At 33.5% G+C, this 24210-nt stretch overlaps 2 protein-coding genes and 3 long non-coding RNA genes across 5 annotated transcripts; 2 read left to right on the top strand and 3 right to left on the bottom strand.

Moving 5' to 3' along the window:
• Positions 1-778: 778 nt before the first annotated feature.
• Positions 779-3907, bottom strand: LOC138124749 (luciferin 4-monooxygenase-like). The gene is made up of 5 exons (XM_069039906.1): positions 3546-3907; positions 3170-3487; positions 2765-3116; positions 2546-2711; positions 779-2497 (listed from the first exon to the last, which is right to left on the bottom strand). Exons 1-5 carry the CDS (start codon positions 3803-3805, stop codon positions 2382-2384), a joined length of 1212 nt encoding a protein of 403 aa, XP_068896007.1. The 5' UTR covers positions 3806-3907; the 3' UTR covers positions 779-2381.
• Positions 3908-9764: 5857 nt separating this feature from the next.
• On the bottom strand, positions 9765-14389 carry LOC138122776 (luciferin 4-monooxygenase-like). The gene is made up of 5 exons (XM_069037075.1): positions 14242-14389; positions 10719-11260; positions 10344-10660; positions 9938-10293; positions 9765-9884 (listed from the first exon to the last, which is right to left on the bottom strand). The coding sequence occupies exons 1-5, from the start codon at positions 14242-14244 to the stop codon at positions 9765-9767; spliced, it is 1338 nt and encodes a 445-aa protein (XP_068893176.1). The 5' UTR covers positions 14245-14389.
• A 1534-nt stretch (positions 14390-15923) lies between these two features.
• On the top strand, positions 15924-18383 carry LOC138123831 (uncharacterized). Its single transcript, XR_011156917.1, has 3 exons — positions 15924-16414; positions 16989-17482; positions 17548-18383. It is a non-coding gene; the product is annotated as an uncharacterized lncRNA (long non-coding RNA).
• LOC138123832 (uncharacterized) lies at positions 17305-18638 on the bottom strand. The gene is made up of 3 exons (XR_011156918.1): positions 18163-18638; positions 17772-18105; positions 17305-17718 (listed from the first exon to the last, which is right to left on the bottom strand). It is a non-coding gene; the product is annotated as an uncharacterized lncRNA (long non-coding RNA).
• Positions 18639-23383: 4745 nt separating this feature from the next.
• On the top strand, positions 23384-24210 carry LOC138123533 (uncharacterized). The gene is made up of 2 exons (XR_011156848.1): positions 23384-23818; positions 23867-24210. It is a non-coding gene; the product is annotated as an uncharacterized lncRNA (long non-coding RNA).

The raw sequence follows: 24210 nt of genomic DNA, 5'->3' as shown, positions 1-24210 counted from the left end.
AAACCGGCCCTTAGCTAGTTTGCTTTATCTGCCGCTCATCAGATGCCATGGCAATGAAGTGATACTTACCATTATCAATGCAGCAGTATAATGTCATATTTTACTGACGTTTGAAGAAAAATACAACTTATTATAAGAATATTAAATTTATTAAATGTCAATATTATAAATGTATGATCTATACACGAATAATAAATCATTTGTTACTGGTTAAGTTTACAAATCAAATATTTACCACCTCTCTTAACTTAAAATAAACTAAATTTAAACTATGCACATCCCTTGAACATGTTCTAGGACAATACTAACTGTATTATTATACCCTTACAATTACAAACATACCGGGTGGGCCATCACTCACGGCAGGCATGAAATCGCGACTTCTAATTAATTAAAATTGGCGATATTTTATATACCTAACTATGTAATTATATTATTGATAAAGTATATTTGAGAATTTTTTAATTATTTTTTTGTTAATAAATAAAAAGGCCGTAACAGTTTTGTTAGTTTTTTGATATTGACTGTTAATTCACCAATAAAGTTTTTACACTAAATTAATCTGTATGTACCTAGAGATATTTTCATATTTGATGGCGGAAACAAAAGACAGAAATGTCACAAAATTGTATTGTCAGTGTCAAATTTCTCAAAGACGTTCGTGATTTCGATAGAAATGCAGCAAACTGGCAATAAGAAAGTTATTCGTCGTTGAACTAGAGAAATAATTTATATTACATTTGATTATATGAGAATAACTTTTCCTTTTGAAGCACTGACAAAAATTGGTTTCCTTAGAATTTATTTTTTCAATCTATTTAGTGAAAATTTAAATTCACCTAGACATTCCTTTTTACGGCGTTTATGAGAAATTTGACACTGACAATACAATTTTGTGACATTTTTCAGTCTTTTGTTTCCGCCACCAAATATGAAAATACCTCTACTAGCGCATCAAACCCTGGTGTCACAATTACAAATTTTGACTTGGTTGGCTAAATAATTTGCTTTTTTATTTAAACGCAAAGCAGACGCATAATTTAAGGCAAAATGGTATAATTTGCCAACATAAGGATCATTCATTAATGGCTGATCGTTTTGAAGCCTCTTATTTACAGCTTTGCCATAAAATTGATAGTTTCCATTTGCACCTAAATTTACGACAGTACAAGTAGCAGGTCATAAATAAAAATTATTTTCAAAGTTAAAATGTAAAATCGCGTTTAATTCAAACTCTAATTGCTATTTTTTCCGCTGATCTCGTAAATAATTATAGGAAGTGAATCTGAGTAGATTAGTATAAAAATCAGAATTTGACTTTTTGGTTGAAATTTACTTTTTATTTTTTATTTTTTGGCTTTGTTTGTAAGTGAAAAATTATCAAAAAATTATGAAACGCCTACCCTACCAATATCCAGGCAAGTGTAAAAAATTTCGGCAATTTCATTTAATTATAAGTCAATATTTCTCGCTTTTGCGTAACCGATGTTCCACCGGTATATTCGACAAATGTAGGCTGTCCCAAAACTCACATATCAGCCGTTAACTACGAGTTCTGCTCTTTTATTTTACATAACATGTTTTAATTTACAGCGATTTTATGTTAGCAAATCACAGAAGATTGATTAATTAATTATGTAGACAAACTGTTTCCATGTATGTATTTGGTCCATTGTACAAAGTTGGCTATACAGTACTTACCAATGACAACAAATCAGCTATTTAAAGGTTTTAGTACAAGGCCATTATAAATGATTGTCCCATCGCAGTTGGCGTTGAAAACCCACACAAATTTGGGATGTGCCACTAGCTTCGCAACGTTGGACAAACTAGTAGATAAATTTACACTACCGCCAGCAGCGCTACCTATCGGCGATGCTAGTCTCACTCATGTTATAAAGCTTGCGGCGCATTCAACTACGTCACCAACGCGTACTGCGATGAGACAATTATTTATAATGACCCCGTATTTTGACTACAACCCAATAAGAAATATTAATTTCTGAGGGATACATTCCGTTTTTCTTTGTCAAAGTGACAGAATCTTATAAACATTTTATAACGACATTTTTGTCAACAACAACTAAGTAAAGCCATTTCTTAGGAAACGAATGCATTTAGTAAATTTACCTTTAAGGAAGCCTACGTGATTGGTTAACTTAATATAAGTAGGTAGTTTTAATTTAAAAACTAGCACACTGAACATTTTTTGTTGCTGAATCTCTTTCTGAATAAATATTAAAATTTGCAGTTAATGGCTGACGCGCCAGTCTTGGAACATCCTTCACCAGTTTGTCATCACTTTGTCAACATCCATGTCTAATTAAAACTAATTGTTTACGTTAGCAAACATTTGATTCAAAATTTTTATTCGTACTTGCTTATTTATTGAGTAATTCGCTAAGTTTTCCCTTAAGGATTTTACCACTGGCACTCTTAGGAATTTCTTGAATAAATCTGACACCTCCACGTAGCTTCTTATGATAAGAAACTTTATCTAAAATTAAAAACATTTAAACAAGACATGAAAAAGGACCATCCGTACCTGCCAAAAAATCTTTAATTTCATCTTCAGTTAAATCGACATCAGAATTTTTAACTACAAAAGCTAAAGGTAATTCTCCTGATTCCTCATCTGGAAGACCGACAACAGCAACGTCCTTGATTTTTGGATTTCTCAACAAGATTGCTTCCAGCTCCTGGGGTGACACCTAACAAGTTAATAATTTTCAAAACTTGTTGAAACAACAATAGCCGAAATTACCTGAAACCCTTTATACTTAATCAAATCTTTCAGTCTGCCAACTATGAAGAAAAATTCTTCCTCATCGTAATATGCCAAATCGCCAGTCAAAAACCACCCATCGGAAGTGAACGCCTTCCTAGTAGCTTCTTGATTTCCGTAATAACTTTTCATAACCGTAGCTCCTTTAAAACAAAGTTCTCCAATTTGGTTTGGTCCCAAAGACTTTCCACTTTTCGGATCTCGAATCTTGCATGACATATAAGACACAACTTTACCAACAGAACCACTCTTCTCGGCCCCGAGAGGTATTCCCAATACAAGATTAACTTCTGTCAATCCATACACTTGTCGAATGAAGTTTACCTTCAATCTAATAATGCTTTGGTAACAGCAAATAGTCTGGATTAAAATGATTTAGCTAACCTTCTTTTTAGGATTTCTTCTGTCTCTCTACTCAAAGAAGCTGCCGCACAATTTATGTATTTAACACTTGACAAATCGTACTTATCGACCAAGGGACTCTTTGCTAGCAGAACCATAATGGGAGGCACTAGTGTCAACATAGTTATTCTATATTTTTCAATTGAGCGCAAGAAGAGATTCTCTTCGAATTTTTTGAAAAAAACAATTCTTCTCAAATGGTAAATATCGGTTAAGGTAGTAAACAAACCATAAGCATGGAAAAACGGAAGAATCATAAATTTGCTCGATCCTTTTTCTTTAGGAATTAATCCTATCTCACTGAAAAATAAACTCACTCACAATCAGTGTTATTTTCATTACTCATTGACTGACTTACTAAATGTTTGAAATTGTAACTAATACATTTCTGTGGGTTAACATAACGCCTTTGGGTAATCCGGCTGTTCCGGAAGAGGACATAATGAATGCGGGATGATTATCAATATCTACGTCGACAACATCAAATCTGTACAGAGGATCACTCGAAGGCAAACATGAATCGATAAAATAATCCATGGATTCCGCGTCAGTGATATTTTCCTTGTTGTCAATTATGATTATTTTCTTTATGAAACTCAATTCGTTTTTCAAGTCCATCAATTTAGAAGAAGTTTGTTTAGAGCAGAAAATTATTGGTGATTTAGACAAGTTTAAAGCGTGAGTCAATTCCAGTTTGGTAGAGTTGCTATGACTGTTTTGTGCGTGCATCTACCTAAAATTATTACCTACTTAGTGCTTAAATATTAAAAAAAAACTTTTTACGTTTCTTAAGAAGCTATATTCTTGATACGTTCGCAAATATATTTTGTACCAACTGAAAAAATTGAGGAAACCAAATATCTCTACGCTGATTTCTCAGAAGAAGATATAATACATTTGCATATCAGAAAACAACTTTGCAGGGAAATATTTTGCTGCCAAAAAACAATGAGAATTAGTTAGGAAAACTGTATTCATTTATTTGTTTATTTGTTAATCAAGGAACGAAAGGAGTTGTGTTAATCTTTATTTAGAATAATTTAGATCAAAATGTCCATTCAAATCTACCTTTTTCAACTTTTCAATTTTATTCATTTTCTGGAGATCATGTAGTAGTTTGTACACGGTGTAAGACAAATTAAATTCGCTTACATTACATAACAAAAAGTTGTAGAGCTAATGAATTATTATTTTTAGAATTGACGTTCTAATTTTGTGACGTAAAATTAACAAGATAAATGCAATGTATTGTTTTTCTATTTTTTTTTTATGATTTTAAGACTTAATTTATTCATACAAATAATTACAATAAAATATTTACAATTACAATAAAATATTTCTACAATCATGTTAATTATCCACTCATTCAACTACTTAATTAAAATTAAAAATATCCAAGTTAAATATAACGAGCGTTAAAAAAACTTGTATTCAAACAGACTGTGACGTTGTTCTTCTTTTGCAAACATGGTTCATCTTTTCAATTGGTAGCATGTCTTTATCGCTAAATAAATGATTTTTTTTTGCAATAAAACTCTTAAAAAAAACTCTTATTAAATGGTAATGTCCAAATAGAGTTAAATGACTGTCACGAATTTTTAATTGTTAATAATAAATAACATTACCCGACATTTTTGATTTTTTTTATAACTGCAGTGAAAACACCTAATCTGGGGTAATTAGGGTCTGCTGATTCTATAAACGTCAACAGATCTATTCTAGCAAGTCTAGATTCCGAGTTATGAACAATATGTGACCCATATGCATTAATGCTATTTTTATTAAAACAGTAAAAAAACTTAAAAACCAATAATAATTCAATTGCAAAATGAAATGAAAGGACGATTAAGCACCAGTACAATCAGGCACAAAACAAATGTATTTTTTTCTCTTATGCGGAGATGGTATCCCGCTATGATGGGTGATTTTTGTTGGGTAGTGTAATCAGTTACAGACAATTTTAACACTGTTTATACCATATGTTAATAAAACAAAAGTTTATAAACGTATGGCTCAACTTGAATAATAAAAATGATTTTGATTTGAGAACGGTTCCTATATGATTGAGTCACCGTTACCAACATTTGACCGAAACATAGTTCCCTAGACACGGAATACACAATATCACTATACATACTCGTATGTAGGTACTCGTAATTCACAAATTGAAAGTTCAGTTATGTGAACCTTTGTCCGTAGGTTTGTTATCGCAGCCGCTCTTGATCATACATTTTTTCAAATATACGATACATTTTGCATTCTACACGTTATTCTTTGCACAATTGTTAATATCTTACCATTGCTTCATCTTCACAGCAATGCGTTAAGAATTGATCGTAAATTAATTTTCCCACTGACGTGTTGGTAACAGCTCTCGAAGAAGGAGGTCCTTTTAACACGTAAGTATTATCTTCAACCATCGTTGTTCTGATGAAACTTTTTACTATACTAAGTAGGTACTTAATTACACTGAGCTGTTTCTGTTGTCTGTTGACATGTAAAACTTTTTTAAATTAGAGGGGATAATAGACCAAACATAAAAAACATATTAAGAACGCTAAGTGAAGACGATAAAACAAGGCAATAACTGAAAGGTTCACAAGTCTTCTGGGTGCCCCAAAATTAGATTAAGATTTTCATTTGGTTAAAATATTCACTTCGATTATTAGTACAGTAATCACTGATATTTGTAATATCTAGTCCAATATCGGCTGCAATTCTTTTGTAACCATGGAAATCACTAAAATTAAGTTTGTTTCATTGGTTGATGAACATTAAGTGACAGATGAAGTCATTAAAATATCAGATAGAAATTTTAAAAAAATCAATTTTCTTTTTTGTCAAAAATATGGATCTATTGTTTCACTAAATGTGGCAACATTTAAAAACATTCTATACTCGAAATGTTTTGGATATGGATTGTCAAACTCAAGGTCGCTTAAAACTTATGATTGAACTGTACATTAGTGAGATCTGTCATAAATTCCAATAACCTTATTGGCGCGTTTAGTTACTTTTGCTGGTAGTGCCAACTTAACGACAAGTCCCCAATCCACATCCATAACGTTCCGACTGTATAATCTGTTTCAAAATCAAAAATCCACCACCTGTTGAATTATGTTAGTAGAAAAAAATAAATCCCTAGAAAAAGTTTAATTTTTTTGGTTTGGCTCCACCTCCCGCGAAAATTTGACATTGAACTGTTGAGTTTATTTACGAAACATAATAGTATATTATGTTATGAGGAGCAAAAATGAAGTTTTATGTGCTGCGGCTGGTAGAGGCAGACAGACAAACCAGCCAAAGAACATAAAACCATTTTTGCTCCGAATAACATATACTATTTTTTCTTCAAACCTTCATAACAAATTATTTAAGACATGTTAAGAAACCAGGTAGGAATTTCAAATGATTTAGCTAGTTTACTTTACTGCCGCTCATCAGCGGAGATAATAACTTCACGGACGCCCTCAGCGGACATAATAACTTTATCTGCCGCTCGTCAGCTCGTTAGATGCCATGACAATGAAGTGACACTTTAGCATTATCAATGCAGCAGGATAATGTCGTAATTTACGGACGTTTGAAGGAAAAATAATTATTATGTACAAAAAGGTTTTAGCTATTAGCTACCATATCATACTTTTTGAGTGAAATAATAAAATGAGAATAAAAAACACGATGAACTGCGACCAAAACGACTGTCCAACAGTTTTCTCTCATAACCCCACTTTTTTCTGACACTTGCAGACACACCAAAAACAAAAGTCGGCGACGTAGTCGGTTGTATTTTCGAGGTAGAATGCACTGTTGGTGGATTTTTGATTTTGAAACAGATATGTATCCCAATAGGCTGCAAATATTTCATTTTTGTTGTATCCATGGAAATAAGAAAGAAAAACCAAAGCGATATTGCCATGCGTTATTTGAGCTAAAACTGACATAAAATCACTTCTTGATCTGTGATTACTATTGGGGACAAATTACTTTGGTCGTCAAAGTCTGTTGACTGACATAAAGTTGTAAAGCAAGCATTAGGACGGTTAACCTTATTTTTTACTACTGTCAACCGCTGTCACTGTCAAACTCATCATTGCAAAATGTTAAATACCGAAAAATGGACAACTGCAGGAGATATTCCTAGGAGGAAAAATTGAAAAGGTTTCCACAAGGTAATTTGGCCCATGGACAATCCCCCAGAAACAAGGGAGATGATTCTAAATTTTTGAATGGTGGAAGGTGCCATATTTTTGACAAGAGAAAAGTCAATAATTTGAAATTGTCATCACTATTGACTTGACGTTAATGCTTGGTTTACATTAATTTGTTTTGAAGTGACAGAAAAATGACGACCAAAGTATTTTGTCCCCAATAGTACATTCATTCAAAATTATTATAGTATTGGCTAGTAAAAAACAAATAGTCTTGTGGAATTGTGTGGCTCTATATTTTTTTGGCCGAACTATGTCGAATCGTTGAAGTTGACAAATTAGATGTCAAATGACAAATGTTGAATTATTAATTAAATCTTAGCGTCAGTTTATGAGTTCGGGGTCTTAGTTGTTTTGCTTGTGATTTTCTTCAACAGTCTTTATCAAGAGTAAAACGTTTTTCCGCATAAGTGTGAACTGTGAATACCAAAAACAAGTTACGAAGTAGCCAAGGTAAGACATTTTATTTTCGTACGTTTACAGTAATTAATAAGCAATCTTTTCAGTAAACCACAATGGTTTTATTGCTAGAGCAAAACACCTTCATTGTGATGTCGTATAACCGAAATGGTACCCTGCAGAATGGAGAGTGGGCTTATTCTAATAAACGTTTGCAAGGAAGAATTTTTCGGAAAATTTCCAAATGAGAACATGCGGAAGCAAATTTAATTCCACATGTTAGAAGGATTGTGGATAGATTTGTGGCAACTAGAAGTATCGAAAAAGGTAAAACTGTAGGAAGACCGCCAGTGAATGACAAAATTGTTGAAGATTTACGCCAACGAATGGACCAAAACTCAAAAAAATCCCTTAGGAAGTTATCACTTCAGACTGATGTACCACTCTTCACTTGTCAGAAAATTGTTAGAAAAAAAACCCGATGTCTTCCTATAAAGGTTGGAGTATGGATTGCTGCCTCACGAAGGAGTTTAATTGCTTTTATTGTAAAAATCAAAGAACCTGTCATTAATGAAGTTACATAACCTCTGTTTTTCTATTTGGTACCACAATATGCGACAAAGCGGCAAAAATCAAATATATTCGAATTCCACAGGACTCTTGATATATGTTCTATTATAGACACTCTGTATAATATACTATTAAGCAAAATCGTGAGTACTAACAGCACTTTAACGGACAAATTGTTCAATTTTAGCAATGCGGGAAACAATTTTAGTGGTAAATTCAAGAATTGTCGCTGTATTTTTGTTGAATTCTTCTGATATTACATTGAGGGGAATTGAGAATTTATAATTCCCTAGTATAATTCCCAATCATAATGGTTACCGTATCTAAGGTATTACTGACATATAATGGATCAGTATGGAATAATAGCTATTTATGCACCAAGGGCGTTACAACGATGATTACGCCCGGAGAACGATGAATTCAGCTCGAGGGCTTTAGCCCGAGAGATGGATATCGTTCGATGGGCGTAATCATTCGGTGACGCCGTGGTGCATACAAGATTTTATTTTTCACTATACCTACGTGTTCTTTTAAAAAAATAATTGGCATCTTTGTAATAATTTTGAATTGATGAGGGCGTTATGAATTCATTACGCCCGCTTATTCTTATTACGCCCTGTTATTATTCCCAGGTTGTTATGGACATGTTTACGTATTTCGTATCCTAGGAGTTATCATGCAATTATACTAAAGTGAAAAATAAAATAATTAGTATGTACAAAAAGGTGGTAGCTGCCATATCATACCTTTTGAGTGAAATAATAAAATGAGAATTAAAAAAACACGATGAACTACGACCAAAACGACTGTCAACAGTTTTCTTTCATAACCCCACTTTTCCGACATTTGCAAACACACTAAAAACAAAAGTTGGCGACGTTGTCGGTTGTATTTTCGAGATAAAATGCAGTGTTGGTGGATTTTTGATTTTGAAACAGATTATATAGTCTATCCAGTGATAGATTGTTGACAGTCAAGTATTTATTTCACGACTCCCGTACTACGCGAAGAAAATAGTACCGCGGCAAATTTAAAATATCCCACAATGTTACTAAATTACAAAATGAAGTCTTCATACACGCGTTGAATTAAGATTTTATTTAGGATGTCTCAGAATAAATGTAGGAAACGTGGATGACATATTCTTCGTAAATTCTAATAACGAATTCGAAAGAAAAAGTGCCCTAGGATAATAATTAACAACGTAAGATGTAGGCTAAAAAATTTATATATGATTATAAATTTATAATGTCACATGAATGTTTTAAAATATTTAACCTACGTTGACATGAATTAGTTTTGGGCCAGGAAAATAAAATAACGACAAACATGTTTATTTCTACATTTTTACTTTTATCTCACCTGGGACAAGAAGCTAACACAGGTCAGAACCCTGTTTATAATGGATTTTCACTCAAAATAGGTAATTCTCCTGCTTCCTCATCTGGAAGACCGATAACAACATCTTTGATTTTTGGATTTGTCAACAAGATTGCTTCCAGCTCCTGGGGCGACACCTAACAAGTTAATATTTTTGAAAACTTGTTGAAACCACAATAACAGAAATTACCTGAAACCCTTTATACTTAATCAAATCTTTTAATCTGCCAACAATGAAGAAAAATTCTTCGTCATCGTAATATGCCAAATCGCCAGTCAAAAACCACCCATCGGAAGTGAACGCCTTCCTAGTAGCTTCTTGATTTCCGTAATAACTTTTCATAACGGTAGGTCCTTTAAAACAAAGTTCTCCAATTTGGTTTGGTCCCAAAGACTTTCCAGTTTTCGGGTCTCGGATCTTGCTTGACATATAAGAAATAACTTTACCCACAGAACCATTTTTCTCAACCCCGAGAAGTATTCCCAATCCTAGCGATGTAACTTCTGTTAATCCATACCCTTGTCGAATGAAATTTATCTTCAATCCAATTTTTTGGTGACAGCAAATAGTCTGGACAAAAATGATTTGGCTAACCTTCTTTTTAGGATTTCCTCTGTCTCTCTATTCAAAGGAGCTCCCGCACAATCTATGTATTTAACACTTGACAAATCGTACTTATCGACCAAGGGACTCTTTGCTAGCAGAACCATAATGGGAGGCACTAGTGTCAAAATAGTTATTCTGCACTTTTCAATTGTGCGCAAGAAGAGATTTGCTTCGAATTTTTTTAAAAATACGATTCTTCTCAAATAGTAAATATTGGATAAGGTAGTAAACAAACCATAAACATGGAAAAACGGAAGAATCATAAATTTGCTCGATCCTTTTTCTTTAGGAATTAATCCTATCTCACTGAAAAATAAACCCACCCACAATCAGTATTATTTTCATTACTCATTGACTGACTTACTAAATGTTTGAAATTGTAACTAATACATTTCTGTGGGTTAACATAACTCCTTTAGGTAATCCAGTTGTTCCGGAAGAGGACATAATGAATGCGGGATGATTATCAATATCTACGTCGATAACGTCAAATCTGTACAGAGGATCATTCGAAGGCAAACATGAATCAATAAAAAAATCCATGGATTCCATCTCAGCACTATTTTCTTTGTTGTCAATTACGATTATTTTCTTTATGAAACCCAATTCTTTTTTCAAGTCCATCAGTGTAGAAGAAGTTTGTTTAGAGCAGAAAATTATTTGTGATTTAGACAAGTTTAAAGCGTATGTCAATTCCAGTTTGGTAGAGTTGCTATTTACAGGGGCCACTGTGGCACCTATGTACAACGTTGATAAGACGGGAATGAAATATTCAACACAATTTTCACTGAAGATGGTCACTATCGTATCTTGATCGTATCCAGATTTTTGTAAACTTGCAGCCAAAGAACATGTCTTCGAAAATAGATCTTTGTAAGAAATAGACTGTTCTGTGCGTGCATCCACCTAAAATTCATCACTCACAGTACTTAAATATTACAAAATGCTTTTTACATTTTCCAAGAAGTTACATTCTTGATACGCTAGCAAATATCTTTTGGATTTGAACATATTATACAGGGCGTAACCGAATTCAACCGACAAACTAAAGTACATAATGTAAGTACTTTGTCTGATAAGAATAAGCTTAAAATGTTAGAGAACTTGAATCCCCATTTGCAAAGTAATCCATAACCGTCTTGTTAAGAATAAGAAGATGGAAGTTATATTCAATACATTCTCTTGAATATTAACAATAACAATTATTTATTTTTAATTATGGCATAGGTCCCTTCTTTGAATTATGACCATCCACAATAACATAGAAAATTTGGGTAACTGTAGTGTACAGAAAGTTTTTCGCTGAGACGACATCCTCATTCGTCATACAACGTTTGCCTCCATTGACAGACGTTTACGTGAAACTGGTGCACTTCACCCGTACCGACCACAAAAGGTTCGAACTTTACTTCCAGGAGATTTTCCAAGACGCCAAAATGTTTGTCAAGATTGCTTAAGGCTGTTGCCTACTCGTTGGCCAAGCAATGGTAAAGTTCGCTAAATTTAAATGCTGCAGATCCACTTGTGTTCTCACGCGAAATATTTTTCACGGATAAAGCAAATTTTTCAAGAGACCGCATTACAAACCTTCATAATATGCACACATGGGCCGAAGTGAATCCCCACAAGATATTTACAAAACTTTTTTTCAAATTTTCTCTCAGATCTATACATAATTTGACAGACATTCGTCTAAATTCATTAAATTACATTATTCTGGTGGATGACAGAAGCGAAAGGAATCCGCTAAAGTCCTAATAGTGTAGCCAGTTGGGTGTAATCGAATCGCTGGGTCAGAACATCATTTCAATGAAGTATAGATAAAAAAAAATCTTATAAACTTTTTAGTTTTCGAGATACAAATGATTGAAAATTTGGTCAAAATTGCTAGTACGCTGCTGAGTTAAAGGTGATTACTTGATTATCCTGGTAGTTTGGCAACAATAATAATCAAAGTTGCCCGTCAGTCACAAACGTGACTTTACTCCTTTCGATCATTTCCACAGAAACATTTACAAAGCAGTATGCTTGCACCTACGATTTTATTGTGGAGTTGATGTAACAATGCTTGCTAATGAAGTGAACAAATTCGGACAAATTTTCTCTGTTCATAGGCGTCGAAAATTCAAGGATATGGGGTAATTTCCTTCCTTTTGTGTCAAGGATTCTTTTTCCAAACTTATTTCAGAATCACTCTATATTTGCATAGGTGAATCAAAAAATAATTTTGCAGGGAAATATCTTGTCAAAAAAAAAGGAAAATTTGTCAGGAAGACTTTATTCATTCAGGCAACGAAAGAAGTTCTGTTAAGTTTTATTTCACCTTTTCTTTATTTGTTTTCCAGAGATCGTGTAATTCGGACACGACGTGAGACATCTTAAATTCCGTCTATTACATTTTTTTTGTTTTAAAAAAATTCTCACAACGTAAAAAGCCTTATCTCAAAACTTTACTTTATTTTAAAAAAATATTGTTTTAGCAAAGCTAAAATTTTAAGTCCAAACGTTGGCGTGCACAAAAGTCTTTTTGGCATTTACTACTATAAATTTATTTTTAAAATAAGCGCGTACACCTATGTCTGTTGTCAAATACGGAATTGAGCAATTTTTGAATTACAAACGTATGAGAAAACGTCACCTTTTATAGTCACTTGGTATCAGAAATTGATATGTAATGACATAAATGGCAGTTTTAACTGAATTAAAATATCATGTGTGCCAGATTTACACGACGCCTTTATTATATTGCACTTAAAGTAGATAAGTTTTACAATGGTAACATATATTGTATAAGGCCTCGATGTTAATTACTTTGTGTGATTAAAAATTTATAAAATTACATAAGAAAAATTGCAAGGCTATCGCATTATTTTTAGAATTGTTGGTGTAATCTAATTGTGTGACGTAAAATTAAGGAGATCACTTTATTTTATTTTTTTTTTAATTTTTTAAAAATTCCATTACTTCTAAAATCATCTTAATAATTCACTCTTTCAACTACTTAATTAAAATATCCAAGAGCGTTAAAAAAGTTATATTCAAGCAAATTGCGGTTTTCTTTTTTTTACAAAAACAGTTCGTCTTTTCAATTGGTTGATTGTCTTGTTCGTTATATAAATGAAATTTCCAATCAGTAGTTGAACAGCTGACATTTTTAAGACTTGCTATATTATAATATGTTAATAAATAAAACAAAATAGCAAATATAGTTCAATTATTTCGTGAAACTACATATTTAAAGGTTTAGCCTTTGAAACCTTAGGCCCTTCGTGCAAAGAATCCATCGATTTCATTAATGTCATCGGAAACCGACTTATCGCGGAATCAGGCGATTCAAAATCAAAGAAATTCCTTTTTGAGAGGATTTCCCTTGCCATTCAACGTGGAAACGCTGCAAGCATTCGGGACGCTTTTCCAGATTCCGCATTATTATCGGAAATTTTTGCATTGTAAATAAACAATGTTATGTAATTATGTTATCAATTAATTAAAATAGAACATAATAAAACAAAAGATTTAAAAACGTATGGCTCACCTTGAATAATAAAAATTGTGTTGGTTCCAACATTTGACCAAAACATGGTTCCGTAGATATAATAATAATTTTTTTCAAATATACACTTTGTATTATATAGTTGACTCAAGTTGCAAAAAACCACTTGTCAATTGCAACAGCATTTTTTCAATATTTTTAAACCAAATAAAGGCACAAAAAGGCCAGAAAATCATAGTTTGGATTGAATATTTTCCATATAAATACAGTTTTAAAGTAATTTCAAATGACTAATTCCATAAAAGTGCTGTTGCAAATGGAAAATGATTTTTTGCAACTTTAGTCAACTTTACACGTTATTCTTTGCACAATTGTTACATTGTTAATATCTTACCATCGCTTCATCTTCACAGCAGTGCGTTAACAATTGATCGTAAATTAATTATCCCACTGACGTGTTGGTAACAGTTCTCGAAGAAGGAGGTCCTTTTAATACGTAAGTATTATCTTCAGCCATTGTTGCTCTGACGATACTTTATAATATACTAAGTGATTACATTGATCAACAGTTATTTAATACTTTTGTAATTTAGAGGGGATAATAGCAGTGGCGGCTCGTGACTCGTTGACGAGGGAGGGCTCTGTCACATATACAGTTACGGCCTAGGAATTTCATCAGTTATTTTACTGTCAATTCGAAAAAATTTGTGTAGCTTAAACTTTATTGTCACTATGACTGACATTCAAAAATTTTGTGACAGAAGTTCTGTCACGCACAATAAAAATCAAAATGTCCCATGACATCCATGCCAAAAATTCCAATGTGGGGTTAGAAATATATAAAACCTGTCTTACAGCTAATGTCTGTTGAATAACAAGGATTGATGAAATTCCGTGGCCGTGACTGTACATATACAGGCTGTTTCCTAAAAAACGCCGCAAGCCGTAGCTCCGTTATTTATCGTCTGATTTTAATAATAAAAAAAAACAATACAATGGTTATAAAAACACTACAAAACGGCTTAATTTTTTTTCCAACATTAATTGTTATGTCTAATAAGTGTCACTTTGTAAACATATATTTATTTATTTTTATTCTGGTAGAGAATTTTTTTCTGACTTCATTGATGTCTAACACGTTGACTTTTGTCCAATAAAAATTCAAGAAAATAAACAACATTTTTATTACGTTACAATGTTTTATTAATGAATTTGAAAAAAATCAAGCGTGCCGTGGATGTTTTAAGTCACACATACACCTTTTTCAGTCCACTTATCGTCTCCACGAAACAGTCGGCACACAAAACAGAAAAAGGTATTTGTTTCTTCACAACCACATATCCATGGCGTTTTTTTATAAACACTTATGAAACCGGCGGGTAAATGCAGCTTTGTTTTTATATTGCTTCTGTTCATGAACAATATTTAAATTCGGCACTGGTCGACCGCTATTTTTTAGATAATATTCTCGTCTCAATAGTCAATACACCAAACTTCAGTTTTTTTTTTAAATCACTTAGTTTTATTTTGTCAACGTTAAAAAAGTGTAAATACTGCCAACACGCGCCAAATCTCGTTTGCAACAAGCCTATGAACGTTGGGCGCCGACTTTTCCTGCCACAAACCGCCTCGTGAAACGTGACGTTGTCATGGCAACGGAACTCAACCCTGCATTCCATTGATGCAGAATACGCGATCGAGAGCTCACGGCTGGCCGCCCACTCTAAAGACGAGAATGAATAATATGAAACTTACCGTAGACAGAGTTAGATTTCTATCTGCAACTTTTGCATACGATACATTTACATATATTATTGACAAAAAATAAATAAATCAACCAATCTTTAATAAACAATTTAACACATTTAGAAGAATATACATTTTCCTTATTTCCTTTATAAATTTCTGGGAGGACGCCGCCCCAGAGCCCCCTCCTCACGAGCCGCCACTGGATAGTAGACCAAACACAAAAAACATATAAAGAACGTTGAGTAAAGACGATAGAACAGGGCAACAACTGAAAACTTCACAAGCCTATATCTAGAAAACGTAATACTCGTACTATTGCGGGCAAAAAAAGTCTTGACTTTTAATGTGAAATAACCCTTATTGGATTCTACCCTACTTTAAATTAATTGACGTTGTCATTAAGTATTGTAGATTGTAGGGAATAAGTGTAAGTAAGCACGTAGTGAATATTTATTTAATGCAAAGTCCCAATCAAAATCTACCTTTATCAAAAGAAGAGGGCATTTGGAAAAGGAAAATAGGAATATAAAATAAAATTTTAAACTGACAGCTAGAATAGTGTAATGATTTGAATACATTACTTTTTCCGCCAAATATTCGAACCTGCGCAAAACGGTAACAAATGTGGTCGTGATCGTCATCGAATCGGAGGAGCCCTACGTTGTGATTTTCTTTTGGCGGAAAAAGGTTCGGAATGCAAACGATGAGGGTTCCAGTTGGAAGAGTGCCGCAAATAAAACACACATGTGAGGGACGCAAAATACCTTTTCGGCCTCCCAATCTGGGAAATATAGCGTTACCTTACACTTTAGGTCAAGGTCAAAAATTTCTAGTGGAATGTGGGAAAAATCTAGTGGAGTACGGGAAAAATGTGCGGACACCGTTGATTTATTCTTTTCACAGTTACTTTAAAATTAAAGTGTCCATACGTTACTTTAATTTAGTGTAAAAAAACACATTTCCCTGTATAATTTTTCCGATAAATGTGTTTGTTTAATTTATATCGATCGAAAAAGAAAATAATCGTAACAGGGAAAATACAACCTATTGGGTTGGCAGCTGTATATGTCAAAAAGTTTGACAATTGTCAGGTATTTCATAAATATCTGCAAAATTGCACAATAAAACTAAACCACAGAAGTTGATATATGGTTTTGTGTACCTACTTTATCCTATACTAGCTGTTAGTGCTAAAGTGCAACTGGAAAATAAAAATAAACAAAACCTTCTAACCCCAAAATCTTGTATTCACCTGAAGAAAGATGATTCGTTTTCACCAGGAAGTAGTGGTTAAGTACAAGACATTTTAATAATTTGCAACATTATTAACATAATTTATTTTTCGGCCTCCCAATCTGGGAAATATAGCGTTACCTTACACTTTAGGTCAAGGGAGGTGCGATTTCCCGTACAATGTCAAAAATTTCTAGTGGAATGTGGGAAAAATCTGGTGGAGTACGGGAAAAATGTGCGGACACCGTTGATTTATTCTTTTCACAGTTAATTTAAAATTAAAGTGTCCATACGTTACTTTAATTTGGTGTAAAAAAACACGTTTCCCTGAATAATTTTTCCTATAAATGTGTTTGTTTAATTTATATCGATCGAAAAAGAAAATAATCGTAACAGGGAAAATGCAACCTATAGGGTTGGCAGCTGTATATGTCAAAAAGTTTGACAATTGTCAGGTATTTCATAAATATCTGCAAAATTGCACAATAAAACTAAACCACAGAAGTTTATATATGGTTTTGTGTACCTACTTTATCCAGTACTAGCTGTTAGTGCTAAAGTGCAACTGGAAAATAAAAATACACAAAACATTCTAACCCCAAAATCTTGTATTCACCTGAAGAAAGATGATTCGTTTTCACCAGGAAGTAGTGGTTAAGTACAAGACATTTTAATAATTTGCAACATTATTAACATAATTTATTTTGTAAAATTACAGTTGTAAACATTATTGTTACAATTCTCCCCTTTAGAGAACAATGCAGAAACAATTTGGTAACTGTCAGCTTTATTACTTCTGGGTTGAATGTCAATATGTTGTACTGGTGCTTCTCTTACGGTACTGGTGATGGAATTGTCTGCTGGTACATAGTTATATTGGAAGCAAGTGCTAAAAATTCAAGTAGATTAAAGCACTGTATCGAAGTTTGTGACACAACTCACCATTGTTTGAGCTATAGCTGCAACACAGTACATTTTGTTTTTGATGTTGAAGGAAGGTCATCAGTCATCACGAATCATTTTAGGAACTTCAATCTTGTGTCCATAGGGCAATCAAGGTTCAAATATTTGTCAATTTTATTAATACCAATTTAACCTGACTTCCATATATTTCTTCACAGTTTCAACCCAGTTTGGATTGGTAATGGCAAATGATCTACAAATATTGGTTTTTGTGTCAGTTATCAATATAATATCTTCTCTTGACATTTTTCATTTTCAGAGTATATAACTCCTTTCGGAGACAGACACCACAAACACCTATTAATAAAACTGTCTGTAATAAAATATGGTTTATAAAAAATTTGTGAATTAAAGAATAGTTATTACATACTTTCGTGAGAAGAAATTGTCCTATGTAACGTTGTTTCGATTTTTGTGGTAATAATTCAGAATTTAGTCCTGCCACTAGTTGTACTGCCTCTGGTGTCACATTTAACTCACTCTATATTATATACTAGACATTTTTTTCACTCGATTAATACACCAAAATCAAATTTTGAAGCACGACCGTGAAAATTTAGCCGGCAAATAATTTGTTAGGAAAAAAACAAATGAGCGGTCACGGTCGTCAAGGAATTGATTCCACAGCATTCGATTCTTTATTGACGATGTCAAATTCTACAATAAAATTAGTCTTGATTTTTAAAAGATTTAATATTTTGGTCAGCCGAAAAGTCTAATACAAATGTCGTACGGGACGTATTTTCCGGCCCTCCAACTAATCAGGCACTCGGCTGCGCCATCGTGCCCGAAACCAGTTGTCGTGCCGGAAAATTCACATCCCGTACTCTAATGTAAATAACTATTTTATATATTTTTTTCTGACGTTTACACCGTAGTGCACCGTACGCCATTTTTTGGGACATCCTGTATATGGTGTTTAATTTTATTATTACTAATTGAATCTTCACCGCCTAAAATACCTGTATTTTAAATGTCATAAAAATCCGTTGGCAAATAACCGAGATATTAGGCTCGAAAATCTTAGTTGAGACACTGTACTTTTAGATCTACGGGGTGATCAAGGACTGTTTAAGTTGGTAATGCTGAATTTTATTTTTAAATGGTACAAGTGGAGTAACTTCCGGTTGTTGACGGCTTCACACTGACAGCCGCATTAGTGACAAGTCAAATTTAACATTTCAAGTTAAATTAAACATGCTGGTGAATTGTTCCAGAGAAGAGTTAATTTATGTATAGAGCAAAATGGGGAGCACTTCGAGAATTTCCTTTAGTTAATTTTTAGATTATTATTCCGAATTCCAACTTTGATTTCTTTTTGTTTACAAACTATTTGCTATATATGTACTTAGGAAACAAAATGATGCGATAATTGTTGTGCGGTGTGTAATATACCTTTTTGAATTTCAACTACCAATGTGTTTACCTAAATCCAGAAATTTATTTACATGAAAATTACGAATGCGACCAAATGATCATCTTTCTACATATTTTTTCCCCTTTTTCATTGGTCACCTTAAAATTTCTATTAACAAATTTCAAACAATAAAATAGTCGCATTCTAGAATATAATTTTAATAAATAAGTGTGAGGAAAGTGCTCGCAAGGATGTTTAAGAAGAATCTTCGAATAATGGCTTATAAAATAATCCAAACAATTTTTTTTCAACACAATTTCTTCAAAATTGTTTTTGAATATGTCCTCTAAATGACAAATGTAAAAAAAAAAGTTATTATTTGGCATATATAAATTTCCAAACGTATCCATATTTTTATTTTGATATGCTCTAAAATGGGAATATAAAGTAGTTTCGTCCAAATCCTGGTGCTCATTGGCATACTTTTCACAGATATCACACTTATGAACGGTTAAACATTTTCTGATGAGGTATCCGCAAGTGTACCTTATTGAGTTTTGCTCAACAGCGTGTAACTGGTAATCACAGTCTTTAATTTCAACAATATTTGAAGAAGTATCGCCAGCAGTAGCATCATTATATCTATTAACTTTGTTAATTTCTACATTAAGAATTTTTTCCAAATCTTGAGCGCAGTTTTCGGAACCGGTAGAACAAAAAAGTTTTAAATTAAAAAGTTTTCTGAACGCCCGTTGAAACTGAATCGGAGTGGGATTGATTGAATTTCCCGCTTGCTGGCGAACAGATCCAAAAAAATTTTCCAAAGCATCTTGGCATAACCTTCTGGTGAGTAAAAATTCAAATCCACAAGGTTTTAAGCACTGATACCACAAATGAATTACTGCCTTAATTGATATTTTCCAACCTCTTATGCACTTAATGCGATTTGTAACATCGATGTTTTTTTTACTAAAAACCTTAACATTATTTAAAAACAGTGACATGTCATTTAAAAAATTAATTTGGTAATCTAGTCCCTTGAATGCCCTGTTGAATTCTTTTGCATCTTTGGTTCTAATAGAATTAAGAATGTCAAAAAGTTTATCAAACCGTTCAATACATTCAATTGTTGCTGTGGCTTCTGGGGGAAGTTCGCCGAGAGCAACATAGGTGGTCATTGCTGCTGCAACCCTAGCACTTAATACATGCGCCGCCAAAAATACTTTCATTTTTTCAGGCTTTGACGGATGTACGTGTGCATCAGTTAACTTAGGAGCTAACCTGTTTAGTGCGGATTTATCTTTGTTGTAAAAATTAACAACATGGGACCACGATGTAGATTTCCCATCAAAATAAAAAATATGTTTCATCAACATATTTCTTGTTGCTTTTAAAAGATGAGGAACGTCAAACATATAAACAACGTCTTCCCCATCTACTGTAAAAAAAGGGCGCTCGGGTGTTACATTTAAAATGTTACTGACACAGATATTACTTGAACCCATATCATTTACCACAACCTTTACAGAAAGGTTAATAGTTTTCAATTTTTGAATACACTCCTCAATGATATTCTGCAGTTCTCTACCTTTACAAGAATTATGTGTGAAATAATAAGCTAGAGGTAGTTTCCAATTACTATAGATACCCTTAATCATTAATACTAAACTGTTCAAAGCAGGCTTAAACGTTTTACCTTTTCCAAGATCTTCAAACCCAATAACCTCATCATTCCCTATTATGTAAAATAAATGTGACTTAATTGACATTTCATCTAAACAAAGACAGCAATTCTTGTCAATATCTTTCAGACTGTCCACTTTAAATTTTAAGCCTTCAAAAACATTATCGTTTAAACCAGCATGAAATTGGAAGTTTTGTGTCATTCTGTTGAGAGTCCTTTTTGTAGGAAGAATATAGAGACATAGAAGATATGGGAGAATTCCTGAAGATTCAGATCCTTGAAACTGAAACAAAAGTACCACGAGAATTTACCATAACCCCGGGAAATGTTAGTGGATTAAATTTATTAGAAGTCTTTCGAAGATATTCTTCATTGCGATCTAAAAATACACGGCACCAGAGATTTTTTGTTGGTTATAGACTTGGAAAATGCATTGCCCACCCTGTTGGAATAAATACTATTGGCGGCGCTCCAAAACAAATAGCCACTTTCCTTGGTTTGAAGAATCCCGAAGAATACACCGGTCACGCTTTCCGCCGTAGTTCGGCTACATTATTAGCTGAATCCGGAGCAGATACGTCGATTTTGAAACGTCTTGGGGGGTGGAAATCGACCAATGTTGCCGAGGGTTACGTTGACGCATCAATACAAAATAAGAAGAAGATCGCTCAAATGATTTTAGGCAAAGACAACACTACCAGTAAAGCCTTATCTTTCAAAAAATTGGAAACACATGATGCTACGTCTTCAAGTGGTCAAATCCCAGAGAAAAATAATTACTTATCGGTTGATAGTTATCATGAGATGTCTGCTGTATCGTCAAACAATCAAATTTCAGACGAACTTAACTTGTCATCATCATTAACAGAAGGTTTCCATATTTCACATTTACATAATTGTACTGTAAATATATATAATAAATCATCCACTTAATTATTCTTAATTGAATTTGACACTTTTTTTTCGCATTAATGCAAAAAAGTGACAATCAAAACGCATTAGTGCAAAAATGAACGTCATTTTGACATTCAAAACGACAACATAAAATTCGACATTTTACAACGGAATTAGAAAAATGGTTTTATGTGCTTTGGCTGGTTTGTCTGCCTCACTGCGTTCGGCAGCCAATCTACCAGCCGCAGCACATAAAACTTCATTTTTGCTCCTCATAACATAATATACTATTATCTACGGCTGCTTGGATAAGTCGTTATTACCACACTCATTTACAGTCATTTGAGTTGCGTAATGTAGTTCATTACCGCACTGGTTTCATTACGTAACGCATTTTTATTTAGAAGCAAACAGACAAAATTTATTTAAATACAACAATACAAAAGAAAAGCTAGGTACTTATTGTACATACATAACAGTCCTTGCATTTTGTTCGCCCAGTAGCCGGCATCGACTTCGTTTCGGTCTTCAATCTTTGGGCTTGGCACAAAAAGACTCACTTCCACTTTTAATGATATCATCTACTACTCTTTTTTGGGTTACTCGCCCAAGAGACCACTTTGTGATACACGTCATACTGGAAAAACGACACAAACTGCAGTGACACCTCCAGAGATGCTCGTCGCTTGCACTCCAGGTAGTCCTGGAAACAGGATCACACACGTTTCCATTCCAGGTTCTAGTACTTTTCTCACTTGACGTCGGGGTAACCCCAATGTACATTTTTCGAAGTCACTTCACTTCCGAGAGCCGCGATAAGACGTAAACGACCCTGTTCTCAATTATGAAAAATTTAAAACAACGCGTTGTTTACAAACAGAATTAGCTGGTTGTCCTGGTATTGAGCAAATTGTTTCAATCTTGTTGCTTTGATTTTGAATTAAAACGATTGAAACTGACATTTAACAATTATCAAAATATATTTTTGTAAATGTCAAATTTGACGTTTTTGCCAAAAATTGATTTTTTTAATTAATAATTCGCAGCCGTAGATAAAATGTTGTACATAACACGTGGGCTAAAGCATATTACAGAAAACTCGTGTGTTACAGATGAACTCAGGCTAACGCTCTCGTCATCTGCAATCTTCACACTCGAGTCCTGTAATATTGCTTTTATGCCACTAATTATGTAAATAACTATTAAATCCACTACGGTGTAATGATCTGAATACATTACTTTTTCGCCAAATATTCGAACCTGCGCAAAACGGTAACAAATGTTGTCGTGATCGTCATCGAAGCGGAGGAGCCCTACATTGTGTTTTTCTTTTGGTGGAAAAAGGTTCGGAATGTAAACGATGAGGGTTCCAGTTGGAAGAGTGCCGCAAATAAAACACACATGTGAAGGACGCAAAATACGTTTTATTAAAAATGCCTGTAATAACTTTGATGAAAAAAAATTGAAACGAATACAAAGGACAAAAATTAAGTTTAACGGAGTACAAGAAATTAACTAGTTGAGTACATTACAAAGATAAACGACAAGACGAATGCAGCAACATTTAAAACAACAAAAAACAAAACGGGTACATGACAGACCAAATGACAGGTTAAAGCTCGCAAAACAAGTAATAGTATATTAAGTATAAAGAACGGTAATGACAATGTACGGATCGAAGACAATTGTTTGGAGGAGGAGCTTGCGACGACTCCAATATTGTCTGAGATCCGTACATTGTCATTAGCGTTCGTCATGCTTATGAGATTTTTTGCGCGATTGAATATTTATTACAAAACATTCCTAACTAGAATGCAATGCGATACGACGCCCTTCACATCCTGTTGCCACAATGTCGATTTTTGTATCGCGTTTCTAAGGCAATCTGCAAACAACTACCGCCATTGCAGTTTTTGTGCGCAAATATCGCCAGTTGTGTTGAAAAACAAGCAGTAAAATGAGTGATATTAGTGATTCCGAAAACGAAGTGGATATTGTAGAAGAAACTTTGAATGTGGGGTGCGTCACAAATAAAGAATTTTTGAAACTAACGACCTCAACGTGTAATTAAGAAGACAAGGAAAATGTGTGGTATGAAAATTTTGTCGCGGCAATTTCACTAATATTATTTCATTGCAGCGGCAAGGAATGCCGACCACAAGAGCCGTGTGAGTTTCCAGAAAGTGCTAACATCTTGTCTTCAACTTCTGTCTACATAAATGAAGAATTATGTTCGAAACCAACAACCTCAATGTGTACCTAATCAAGAAGACAAGGAAAATGCGGGGTATGAAAATTTTGACAATGCCAATGTCGCGGCAAGTTTGCTAATGCTATTTCATTGCAGCGCCAAGGAAAGCCGACTACAAGAGCTTTATGAGTTTCCAGAAAGTGCCCCCACATCTTGTCTTCAACTTCCGTCTACATAAAAATTATTATAATAATCGATTAATTTTGAATAAACTTTACTTACCGTTCTAGAA

This window comes from Tenebrio molitor, chromosome 2 (genome assembly GCF_963966145.1).
Source record: "Tenebrio molitor chromosome 2, icTenMoli1.1, whole genome shotgun sequence".
NCBI classification, from domain to species: Eukaryota; Metazoa; Arthropoda; class Insecta; order Coleoptera; family Tenebrionidae; genus Tenebrio; species Tenebrio molitor.
Note: the sequence above shows the minus strand (reverse complement) of the source record. Positions and strands in the feature narration are given on the sequence as shown.

What these genes read in the sequence shown, in the direction of transcription:
- LOC138124749 (XM_069039906.1), bottom strand. Translation starts at nt 3,805, where the DNA reads ATGGACTTGAAAAACGAATTGAGTTTCATAAAGAAAATAATCATAATT. An exon ending in GTTACAATTTCAAACATTTA is followed by an intron (nt 3,488 to 3,545) that starts GTAAGTCAGTCA and finishes TTTATTTTTCAG; the next exon opens with TGAGATAGGATTAATTCCTA. An exon ending in AATTAAAGATTTTTTGGCAG is followed by an intron (nt 2,498 to 2,545) that starts GTACGGATGGTC and finishes TTTTAATTTTAG; the next exon opens with ATAAAGTTTCTTATCATAAG.
- LOC138122776 (XM_069037075.1), bottom strand. An exon ending in GTTACAATTTCAAACATTTA is followed by an intron (nt 10,661 to 10,718) that starts GTAAGTCAGTCA and finishes TTTATTTTTCAG; the next exon opens with TGAGATAGGATTAATTCCTA. An exon ending in TTAAGTATAAAGGGTTTCAG is followed by an intron (nt 9,885 to 9,937) that starts GTAATTTCTGTT and finishes TTAACTTGTTAG; the next exon opens with GTGTCGCCCCAGGAGCTGGA.